Here is a 12,978-nt window from a genome sequence, read left to right as displayed (position 1 = left end):
GTGCAATGTTAGATTGTACTACATTGAGAACCCCTTTGAGAGGGTCATGTGACCATGATATGCAAATGAGCTCTGAAGAATAATTGATCCAAATTTACTGCTCAGTGTCACAGACCAAGAGCTCCCATCAGTAGAGATGAACAAACTAAATCAACAGGGTGTGAAACACAGAGCACTTAAAATTAACTAAAAATCTCTCTCTACAGAAAACTAGAAACTATTAATTTTCCAGATTTAAGGCATATCATTTCAAATATTACCTCACAATTAATGATCATTAATGCATGGAATCTGATCTTTATGTCAACAGGTCTGATGATGTTTTTGAGGACAAAATTCTCTGTTTTTTATCACCAAATATATCTGGCACAAAAGCAGCCATCACAGCCATCACATATTTACTATATATTTTTGTTGGCTCGCTATCATTTCTTATAATATGTGGGAACCTTCTTGTAATAACCTCCATCATTTACTTCAAACAGCTCCACACTCCTACAAACTTCCTCATCCTCTCTCTCGCTGTAGCTGACTTCTTTGTTGGGGTATTAATTTTGTCTTATGGGATGATACCAGCTATGGAAAGCTCTTGTTCATTACAAGGCTATTTTGATCTCTATCTGTGCTCATGTTCTGTGTGGAACTTGTGCTTTATTTCTGTTGACAGATATTATGCTGTGTGTCAGCCTCTGAGGTACAGAACTAAAATAAATGTCCGTGTAATTATGATCATGATCCTGGTGAGCTGGACTATATCTGCTCTTGTCCTCTCAGTTGTGGGTTTAGCAGATGTGTTTGGTTTTTACCTCCCAGCTATCATAATGTGTGCCATCTACCTAAAGATTTTGACGGTGGCACAGAGACAGACACGCAGCATCCAGAACACAACCTGTCAGAGCACAAAGTCTGAAAGTAAGATGGAGAGAAAGGCCACCAAAACTCTGGCTATTGTGATGGGAGTTTTTCTGATGTGTTGGTCTCCTTTCTTTCTGTGTTGGACCTTTGCCCTTTTCATTAATTACAAAATACCATTTTTGGTATATGATGCACTAACCTGGCTTGGATGGTCAAATTCAATGCTCAATCCATTCATCTATGGTTTCTTTTACAGCTGGTTTCGATCAGCTTTCAGAATGATCATTTCTGGGAAAATATTTCAAGGTGATTTTACTCATTCTAAGCTCTCTTGACTCATGACTTGCTGGTAATCATCACTAGTTTGGCTCTGAAGATTTACATCTCTTTCTACTGCAGCTCATATAAAACTTACCACTGTACTATGCATAAAGTATCTGCATTTACAACTCAGCACACAGATAGCAGTACATAGTAAACAGTACATACAATAATCTCAATGTTAATGTCTGTAAATAATCACAGGATCCACATATCTCATTGTTTTCCTCATTTCTTACTGTATGTATTCAGTCATAGATGCTGTATAATGAATGCAGGAGTACAGCTCTGAAGTTCATTTGTCAATAATACTTCAGGAATAATTAACTTTGAAACAGTCTTTCTCTTGCAGTAGTTATCAGTCAGTGCCATCATTTGTTATGGCTGCAGTAAAAAACAGAATTAAGTAGTTGTTGACGACAACAACATTGTGTGGATTATAATGATTTAGTTTTGCCAGCATAAAAATAGCTAAACAATGCTGGATTAGTTTTGTTTCTGTTCAGATAACAAATTTATGGATCTATACTTTAGTGTCCGTTACAGTAGAATCACTGTTTTGTGCATTTTAAAAGGTTCTCATTCTGTCTCTGCTTTGACACTTATGAAGATGCTGTGAATCAAAGACTAAGCAGCAAAAATGTCCACTTTTATGGCCCATGATGACCATAGCAATTTATAGTCCACACTGCAGTTTGTGTCTTAACAAGACTGACACTCAGCTTTCCTTCGTGAAACTGTGTTCTGTGTGTTTAATGCAGTGAACAGAGAGCAGTAAATAGCAAACCCTACGTACCATAATCACAGGATGTATTAAACCATAGATGCTGTATAATGAATGCAGGAGTACAGCTCTGAAATTCTCTGTCATTAAAACTTCAGGAATTAATGTTGAAATGATCTTTCTCTTACAGTATTTTGAAGTCAGTGCCTTCATCATTTGTTTTTACCTCAGAGGGAAAAACATGAAGAAGTGGAAGTATCATCATTGTAAATTATATTGATTACAACAGCGTGACTACACAGTCCTTCATTTTTAGAAACATTTAAATCAGTTGACGAAATGTTGCACATTGTCCACAACACTGTGTAGATTATAATAGTAATGACGTAAGTAAGTAGTAAGTTTTCACAGTGCAAAAAAAAAAAAATCAAAATCCACAATTCTTTACTATAAACTAAAGGATTGTGGATTACTTTTTTCTCTGAAAATAAAATAAAATACAAATTTATAGATGTACACCTTATCTGATTTATCTGTTAATCCTTGCACCAAGTTAATTTAGGATAGAATTGGTAAATAAGTCAGTTAATGAAATGAAAATAAAGAATTCCCAAGAAGGATGAGATATGGGCCTTACTGTTTATTAATTTTATGTTATATTATTAATGTTTGTTTATTAACTGTCCCTTGGCCCCTGTCATTTTGCAAAAGTGGCCCCTGGGAAATACAAGTTGAGTAATCCTGTTGTAGGGGTTCCTGGGGCAAAAATGAGCTTTCACGCTAATACTGACCCCACATACTAACCCATTCACTGTACATCATTTCTGGATCAATTAGTATGAGTCAACTTGTTTCGTGCAAAGTCATTTAGATTAGTGTGACATGTCAGCACAACATGAAATTGAAATAATAAGGGCCCCTCTATAAGATGGTGCATTAAGTGCATCCAGTCAGGATGAGATGAAGATTAAATACTCAGACACAATATCTGTCTTTGTCTCTTAATCTAAATGATCATTTATTGGATGTATTAATGTTGTAATGCTTTTCTTATATGCAAAGTGTCAACAAACTGATACTCATACTTTTACACGCAACAAAGACCCTTCCATATTAGAATGCAGCAAAGAATTGTCTGCACAATATTTGCAGGAACACTTCACTGGTCCATGAACTCTGTTTTGACCACCTTTGGGGCAACACTAACACTTTTATAAATGGTATATGTAAGGCTATCAAAGGTTGTTTGAAGCTATTCAGACACGCCAATTCCGGTGGAAGGGAATGAACCTCAAAAATGTTCAATACACATTCAGGTGGCATTTTGACCTGACATGATGACGTCACACCAGAGCAGGGGAATGAATTAAATTCACACATTTTGAACACCTTGTTTCGTACATTTTCTCACAGGCACCTTATGTGCTTTTCAAAATTTAATACAAATGTTCAGATAGCTCATGCATTATATTGTTGTTGTCTATTTACACACTGTGTGTGTGTGTCTCTCCCTAGAGTCAGACAAGTCCAGATTTTCAAGGAGCAGTGAGCAATTCTGGAGAAAGATATTTGATTGTTGTCTCATTCTCAGATCATCACATACGGAGACTTTGGGTTGGTTGCTTGAGCTGAAATAAGCCAAAGAAACCGAGGCACTAAACCTTCACACTCCAACATCTCAAACATGCAGAATTAACTTTCTGTGAAAGAGCTCATGGACCTCTGGCCTGTTCTTCATATGCAGTCTGAGGTAATCTGGTTCAGCTCAGTGTTGTCTTGCCTTATTTGATTATTCTTGAAATAATTAATTGGTTTTACTGAGAATTATTTATTTTTACTTTATAGATTTTTTTATCTTTAGTTTATGTACTTTTATGTTATAAACATTACTAGTACTGCTACAAACAACATTTAGTCATAATTACAATATTCTGTTCTAATCCTGTTCTGAATTTATTATTTTTTTAAATGAAACAATAATTTAACGATACACAAACCTAGAACTTACTATACTTTTTCTTTTCTTAAATGTAGCTGTATGCAGAGTTCCAATGTCTACCAGAACCAGCTTAACACACTGTACACTGAGCTTGATTGCCACACTCCTTAACTGATGACCTTATTCAGACAGAAGGCTTCCAAAACACGATGCACGATGAACAGGTGATTATGCATTTCACAAGTTAAATCTTTGTGTAATGTTTTATTTTAATGGTTCAAATGAGCTTTAATTCCACAATTGCTCCATTCCATAATCTGTGTTTTTGCATGTCCATGTTCTGTGATTGCATCAGATAAGTCAGCACATCACTTGTGGATTTATTTCAGATATTGTAGTGGCTGGTTGGTTGGAGCGGTTTGGCAATGGGTTTCATGAATAAACTTGTCACAGAATTTACACTATTTTTATCTTCTTAGGAACTTAGGATATCAACACAAGTTGTACCGCTGTTCTCCCTGCCCTTCCTGTGTATCTGTGTGAGGAAGTCTTTATAGCGTGTGGTAAGAAAAATCAGGCCCATTCTTTATTAATACATTCATATTTTCATTTATTTCTAAGGATAACCTTCATTCATTCATTTTCTGTCCACAAATTACCATACTTTCCCAAACAATGTATTACTTGCCCCCCTAAAAAAAACAAAACACGTTTTCAGACAACATATTATCTTTTTACATACTTTCACATACATCTTTTCACCAACACAAACAGTCCATTTGTTTTTCTTGTTGTTGTGTTGTCCCTGAGTTTTTTTTTTTTTTTTCTTTTTTCTTTTTTTCGCACCTCAAGGCTGAATAGGTTTGATGAGTCTACCTGACCTGGTTCAGAAGAACCCATCAGTGCTCACTCTTGGGCCAGGAGAGCTTGTGTTTTGGTTCATCTGAATGTCTGATGGGCTGTTTCTAGGACTGGCGTCATTAGGTGCAGGTAACCCAGTGATAGGTACAGCCTGGAGATGACAGTGGTTTCACCTGAAGAGAGCTCCTTGCTCCATCTTAATGAGGTACGACCTCTGTGTAGTACTCTCACCAGTCACTACTGCACGTGTAGTTCATGTCTTTTGACTTTTCGATTTTGTGAGAACATGGTCACCTTGTTACAGTGGTGTGAGTTGCCTCACTCCATGTCACTTGATGTAGTAATAGGTAATAGGCCCCAGGCAGCCTCTTACCCTACAGACCGGACCAAGGTGGCATATATCATCTCCCAGCTCTCCAGCAGAGCTGAGGCTTGGGCTACAGTGAAATAGACCAGAAATTCTCCCATCTGTGAGTCACTGGAGCTCTTCTCTGAGACTTTTACTAAGATATTTCAATACACTGCTCCAGGATGGGAGGTGGCCCAAGCACTCTCAAGTCTATGCCAGGGTAAGAGAAGAGTCTCTGATTATGCTATTGAATTCCACACCCTGGCAGCAGTCAGTGGTTGGAACCAGTCTGCCTTCTTTGATGCCTTCCTCCATGGGCTGTCAGAACCTTTGAAGGACCAGTTGGCTCCCCTTGAACTACCAGAGGACCTGGACTCTCTCATCTACCTGGCTTCACCCCCTTCAGCTGCACTCCCCCTTTCCTCTCCAGCAGTGTCAGCACCCCAGAACTCAGAGTTTCGTGACCTTTCCAAGGTGCCCCCCTATTACCTTGATCTCAAGGAGGTTTTCAATAAGGCCAAAGCTACCTCGTTACCTCCTCACTGAGCTTTTTTTTTAAAATTCTCTGACTTTTATAGTTCCTGATGAAAGGGAGGACAACAGAATCTAAGTGTTTGAAAAAAAAAAAAAAATCATTCGGGCAAGAACACAGGGAGGCGGCAGAAGAGGTACAGTAGCTGGGGAAGTAATATCATTTTAATTGTGTTAGTCCTGATAATCAGTGAAATACGAAGTGATCTCCAAAACTGGATATTAGCTTGCAATTTGGAGACAAGAGGGAGATAGATAGCTGGCTTTGAAAAGAGAGGAAAATTCTTTAGTGATCTGAATCCCAAGATAGTCTTTGTCTCTTATGGGTCCTCCAAGTTCACCAAAGTTCAGTACTAACTGTATTACGCCCTTTGGGGGTGTGCTTTGATGATGATCTGTTAATGAGTCCAGAATAATAGTTCAGATCTGAATATACTGCTCAGTGGCACAGACCAAGGGCTCCCGTCACTACAACTGCAAAAAAAACCACTCATGCATGGTCTGAAAGACAAAGATCACTAACATTAACTGCAAATCTTTCTCTACAGAAAACTAGAAACTATTAATTTTCTTGATTTAAGGCATGTTATTGCAAATGTTACTTCATTACAGATGATCATTTATACATGGATCTTGACAACAGGAGTGATGATAATTTTAATGACAAAATTCTCTGTTATGGGTTAGGCACAAGAGCCGTGAGCACCACCAGCAAATATTTAGTATGCATTTTTGTTGGCTGTTTATCATTTTTTATAATATGTGGGAACCTTCTTGTAATAACTTCCATCATTTACTTCAAACAGCTCCACACTCCTACAAACTTCCTCATCCTCTCTCTTGCTGTAGCTGACCTGCTTCTTGGTGTTTCAATTTTGTTTTATGCCATGATACCAGCTACGAAAAGCTCTTGTTCGGTACAAATCTATCTTGACTGCTTTCTGTGCTCATCTTCTGTTTGGAACTTGTGCTTCATTTCTGTTGACAGATATTATGCTGTGTGTCAACCTCTGAGGTACAGAATTAAGATAAATGTCCGTGTTGTTGTGATCATGATTCTGGTGAGTTGTACTGTATCTGCTCTTGGCCCTTTAATTTCAAGTTTAGTAGAAATTTTGGGTTTTTACCTCCCAGCTGTCATAATGTCCCTCATCTACATTAAGATTTTGACAGTGGCAAAGAGACAGGCACGCAGCATCCAGAACACAACCTGTCAGAGCACAAACTCTGAAAGTAAGATGGAGAGAAAGGCGACTAAAACTCTGGCTATTGTGATGGGAGTTTTTCTGATCTGTTGGTCTCCTGTCTTTCTTTATTGGGCCTTTGAATCTTTTATTGTTTCCAAATTACCAGTTTCTGTATATTATGCATTTGTGTGGATTGGATGGTTCAATTCGATGCTCAATCCATTCATCTATGGTTTCTTTTACAGCTGGTTTCGATCAGCTTTCAGAATGATCATTTCTGGGAAAATATTTCAAGGTGATTTTACTAATTCTAAACTCTCTTAACTAATTGTTGGTGGTAATCACTACTTGTTTGTCTATGAAGATTTACATCTTTCCACTGCATTCAGTCATTTAAAATGTGCCAGTACATGGTAAACAGTACACAAATCACAATGTTAATGTCTGTAAATAATCACAGGATTCACATATCTCATAGTTTTCCTCATTTCTTTCTTTATGTATTCAGTCATAGATGCTGCATATTGAATGCAGGAGTACAGCTCTGAAATTCTCTGTGATAAATTAATTAATGTTCACTATTATGGTAGTTTTCAGTCAGTGGCTTCATGATTTACTTTGCCTGAAATGAAGTTTAATTATTGTAAATGTGATTCAGTAACCCAGGATTATACAAAGTTCTTCATCTGTAGTTACATCTAAAAACATTTGGCAACAATTTCCACATTGTCCACAACCCTGTGTAGATTATAATAGTGATTATAATTATAAAGGATAATTTCCAGTTTTTTATAGTACAGAATGCTGGATTACTTTTGTCTCTGTTAAGATAACAGATTTATGGATGTAGACTTCAGCATCTTTTACAGTAGAATGAGTTTTTTGTGCAGATTAATAAGTTGTCATTCTGTCTCTGCTCAAACACTTCTAAACATGCTGTGAATCCAAGACTAATTAGAGAAAATGTCCAGCAGTTTAGTTTTTTTTAATCTGAAGACTGTGTATGTGTTTTCAACTTATTAGTTATCAATCTTCAGACTTTTACACGTCTCACCTCTGCTGTGGTTTAATCAATGATCAATCATTGTACCCACATTACTACAAACTTGTTCAATGATTACATTTTCATATGTAAAATATATACAAATATGTGAGGCAGACAGTTGTCATCAAAAAGTACTTCAATATAAAAAACTTGTATGTGTCAGTTAAGGCTGGGCTGAATTATTCTTGTATTGTCAGTGATACTCAAGTAATGGCCAGCGGGCCAAATCTGACCCCCAGTATGCTGCCAGGTGGCCCTCTGACTATTTTCTCATTCACAATGAAAACAAATTGATTCACAGTTTTTCCCATGAAGGAGGGACAGACATGGTAATTTTGATTGATGGTCTAAATTACACTGTTAGTCACAGAAAGATGGATGATTTGCCTGATGACCTTTCAGACTGTGCAAAATGTAATTATTAGCTGAAGAGGAGCAAAAGTTAAATAGAAATGAGGATAATTCTGATCCCATAAATGTGTATTACAGACTAAAAGATCTTAAATATGTTGCTCTTTCTGTTCCTGGTAGGATGAAGAGGTTCCTGTTATGATTAATGTTGTAACCAGTTTCAAATGTTACCAAAGTACAACTAAAATGCAGCTGCTGTTTGTAAATTCTGTGAACATCTTATTTATCTTTCAATCCTTGCACCAAGTCAATTTAGTTAATTAGGTTCCTATGTCAGTTAATTTGAAAGTAAAGAATTTCAAAGAAAGATGAGTTATGGACCTTTTAATATTCATCCATTTTATCTATTAAGTAATGTTATATCTAGTGTTTGTTTATGAACTGACCCCTGGCCTCCTGTTATTTTGCAAAAGTGGCCCCTGGGTAAAGCAAGTTGAGTACCATTGTTGTAGGCGTTCCTGGGACAAAAATGAGCTTCATGCTCAAACTGTCCCCACACACTAACCCATTGACTGTACATCATCTATGTGCCAATGAATATATGGCAACTTGTTTAGCACAAATTAATCCAGATCAATGTGACATGTAAACACAAGAGGAACTGAAATAATAAGGGCTCCTATATAAGATCGTGCAATTAGTGCATCCACTTAGTGGGAGATGAAGAGCGATGAAATACTCAGACACAATATCGTTCTTCTCTTATTCCAAATGATTATTTGTTGCTTGCAAAAAACAACCTCCATGTAAATCTGAGGAAGAAGCACATGAGACTGTAGAGAAAGTTGTTACATTGCAGCTTATATGTGAATATTTGAATATCACTCTTTGTTACAAAGAGGTGCAGGTTTATCAACAAGGTCAGAACACAGGCTGCAGCACAGCTGGTCTCCAGTCTCTCTGGGGTTCTTCAATAACTGTCTTCTACTATCTGTACTACAATCCTTGACATGTTCACAGTCCTTTCCTGGCAATAGTTTTCATGCAGTTGATGTTCAAATTGGAAACTTTTACACAGTCACACAGGGAGGTGTCTAACAGAAAAAAGCTCAGTACATTATCTTTATCTTTAATATCTTTGTCATCACAGTTTCAGTCAGTCTTAGGCAATACTTTATCATGCATAATTTTACTTTGTTCGGAAAATATTTGACAGTGTTTTAAAGCTTGAACTCCAATAAGTGCACAGATTAGGACATGGCCAGAATGAATATGTGGAGAGGCAGGTGAGAGTCTCCATCTTTCATATGTACGTGTAATAAACAGTCTTTACTGTATGGAAAGTAGCGACTGTTCATTCTTTATAACTGAATTGTGGCACATTGTCACTCGCATCCTCCTCCAGTATTCCACACCGGGCAAATGTAGCCTTCAGTTTCAAAGCTACGTGCATGATCATCTTGGTTGGCATGTTAAGTATTTCCAGGTACGTGGAATATTAGTCTTTCATGACTAACAAATGATCTTTTCCAAATTCACACACAGCCTGCTGGGGAGAGGTGTTGTCAAGAAGGGCTCTCTGCTCTGTGATCCCCTCTGTTCTTGACAGTACATGCAGCTCTCAACCTTCTGTGTGAACTGTGAGGTTATGCAAGGCCACCACACTGAAGTTTTGGCTCTGTCTCTGCACTTGTTAAGCCCTCATGTATACGGGTTTGACATAACAGATATGAAGAATAAGCAGCAACCTCAATTGAATAAGGCTTTGTCACGGGCAGATTGAGGCTGTTTGTGCCCCTTCAAAGGCTTCTCCACTGCTCTGCCATCACATGTAAATTAGACAAGAAATTATAAACACAAGATATTACACTCCTTCTTTGAAGGTTCAAGGGAAAACATAGATTCCATGGGTGATTCACCTGGTAGATCCAGAATAGAAGGTGTGTTGGCTTGAAGCCCAATAGTAGAGACAGAAATCAGGGAGAGCGAGTCCAAAAGCATGCCTTGGTTTGCAGATGTGAGCTTTTTTTTTTTTAAATTCTCTGACTTTTATAGTTCCTGATGAAAGGGAGGACAACAGAATCTAAATGTTTGAAAAAAAAAACATTTGGGCAAGAACACAGGGAGGCGGCAGAAGAGGTACAGTAGCTGGGGAAGTAATATCATTTTAATTGTGTTAGTCCTGATAATCAGTGAAATACGAAGTGATCTCCAAAACTGAATATTGGCTTGTAATTTGGAAACAAGAGGGAGATAGATAGCTGGCTTTGAAAAGAGAGGAAAATTCTTTAGTGATCTGAATCTCAAGATAAGTGGATGACCGACTGGAAATCTTAAGTAGTACATGTTGTATCAGGTATACGTCCTTTAGGCCAACAGGCATTAACTCAGTTTTGGTCCAATTAATCTTGTGACCAGAGAAGGTTCCAGAGAGGGTTTTCTTTTGTCTGAAGTCACAGGAGGACTTCTGTTTTCTTATTTAAATCTGTCTCTTATGGGTCCTCCAAGTTCACCAAAGTTCAGTACTAATTGTGTTTCACCCTTTGAGAGGGTCCCTTGATGATGATCTGTTAATGAGTCCAGAATAATAGTTCAGATCTGAATATACTGCTCAGTGGCACAGACCAAGGGCTCCCGTCACTACACCTGCAAAAAAAAACAACCCTCATGCATGGTCTGAAAGACAAAGATCACTAACATTAACTGCAAATCTTTCTCTACAGAAAACTAGTAACTATTAATTTTCTTGATTTAAGGCATGTTATTGCAAATGTTACTTCATTACAGATGATCATTTATACATGGATCTTGACAACAGGACTGATGATCATTTTAATGACAAAATTCTCTGTTATGGGTTAGGCACAAGAGCCGTGAGCACCACCAGCAAATATTTAGTATGCATTTTTGTTGGCTGTTTATCATTTTTTATAATATGTGGGAACCTTCTTGTAATAACTTCCATCATTTACTTCAAACAGCTCCACACTCCTACAAACTTCCTCATCCTCTCTCTTGCTGTAGCTGACCTGCTTCTTGGTGTTTCAATTTTGTTTTATGCCATGATACCAGCTACGAAAAGCTCTTGTTCGGTACAAATCTATCTTGATTGCTTTCTGTGCTCATCTTCTGTTTGGAACTTGTGCTTCATTTCTGTTGACAGATATTATGCTGTGTGTCAGCCTCTGAGGTACAGAATTAAGATAAATGTCCGTGTTGTTGTGATCATGATTCTGGTGAGTTGTACTGTATCTGCTCTTGGCCCTTTAATTTCAAGTTTAGTAGAAATTTTGGGTTTTTACCTCCCAGCTGTCATAATGTCCCTCATCTACATTAAGATTTTGATTGTGGCAAAGAGACAGGCACGCAGCATCCAGAACACAACCTGTCAGAGCACAAACTCTGAAAGTAAGATGGAGAGAAAGGCGACTAAAACTCTGGCTATTGTGATGGGAGTTTTTCTGATCTGTTGGTCTCCTGTCTTTCTTTATTGGGCCTTTGAATCTTTTATTGTTTCCAAATTACCAGTTTCTGTATATTATGCATTTGTTTGGCTTGGATGGTTCAATTCGATGCTCAATCCATTCATCTATGGTTTCTTTTACAGCTGGTTTCGATCAGCTTTCAGAATGATCATTTCTGGGAAAATATTTCAAGGTGATTTTACTAATTCTAAACTCTCTTAACTAATTGTTGGTGGTAATCACTACTTGTTTGTCTATGAAGATTTACATCTTTCCACTGCATTCAGTCATTTAAAATGTGCCAGTACATGGTAAACAGTACACAAATCACAATGTTAATGTCTGTAAATAATCACAGGATTCACATATCTCATAGTTTTCCTCATTTCTTTCTTTATGTATTCAGTCATAGATGCTGCATATTGAATGCAGGAGTACAGCTCTGAAATTCTCTGTGATAAATTAATTAATGTTCACTATTATGGTAGTTTTCAGTCAGTGGCTTCATGATTTACTTTGCCTGAAATGAAGTTTAATTATTGTAAATGTGATTCAGTAACCCAGGATTATACAAAGTTCTTCATCTGTAGTTACATCTAAAAACATTTGGCAACAATTTCCACATTGTCCACAACACTGTGTAGATTATAATAGTGATTATAATTATAAAGGATAATTTCCAGTTTTTTATAGTACAGAATGCTGGATTACTTTTGTCTCTGTTAAGATAACAGATTTATGGATGTAGACTTCAGCATCTTTTACAGTAGAATGAGTTTTTTGTGCAGATTAATAAGTTGTCATTCTGTCTCTGCTCAAACACTTCTAAACATGCTGTGAATCCAAGACTAATTAGAGAAAATGTCCAGCAGTTTAGTTTTTTTTAATCTGAAGACTGTGTATGTGTTTTCAACTTATTAGTTATCAATCTTCAGACTTTTACACGTCTCACCTCTGCTGTGGTTTAATCAATGATCAATCATTGTACCCACATTACTACAAACTTGTTCAATGATTACATTTTCATATGTAAAATATATACAAATATGTGAGGCAGACAGTTGTCATCAAAAAGTACTTCAATATAAAAAACTTGTATGTGTCAGTTAAGGCTGGGCTGAATTATTCTTGTATTGTCAGTGATACTCAAGTAATGGCCAGCGGGCCAAATCTGACCCCCAGTATGCTGCCAGGTGGCCCTCTGACTATTTTCTCATTCACAATGAAAACAAATTGATTCACAGTTTTTCCCATGAAGGAGGGACAGACATGGTAATTTTGATTGATGGTCTAAATTACACTGTTAGTCACAGAAAGATGGATGATTTGCCTGATGACCTTTCAGACTGTG

The 12,978-nt window shown here is 37.2% G+C and overlaps 1 protein-coding gene across 1 annotated transcript; it reads left to right on the top strand.

Annotated features, from left to right (window-relative positions):
• The first annotated feature begins 284 nt into the window (after positions 1 to 284).
• Positions 285 to 1,190, top strand: LOC146314014 (trace amine-associated receptor 1-like). Its single transcript, XM_084737053.1, has one exon. It carries the CDS (start codon positions 285 to 287, stop codon positions 1,188 to 1,190), a length of 906 nt encoding a protein of 301 aa, XP_084593179.1.
• Positions 1,191 to 12,978: the final 11,788 nt, after the last annotated feature.

Source organism: Lutjanus erythropterus, chromosome 15 (genome assembly GCF_056507025.1).
Source record: "Lutjanus erythropterus isolate fLutEry1 chromosome 15, fLutEry1.hap2, whole genome shotgun sequence".
NCBI classification, from domain to species: domain Eukaryota; kingdom Metazoa; phylum Chordata; class Actinopteri; order Lutjaniformes; family Lutjanidae; genus Lutjanus; species Lutjanus erythropterus.
Note: the sequence above shows the minus strand (reverse complement) of the source record. Positions and strands in the feature narration are given on the sequence as shown.

Coding starts and splice junctions, on each gene's coding strand:
- LOC146314014 (XM_084737053.1), top strand. CDS start 285: ATGGAATCTGATCTTTATGTCAACAGGTCTGATGATGTTTTTGAGGAC.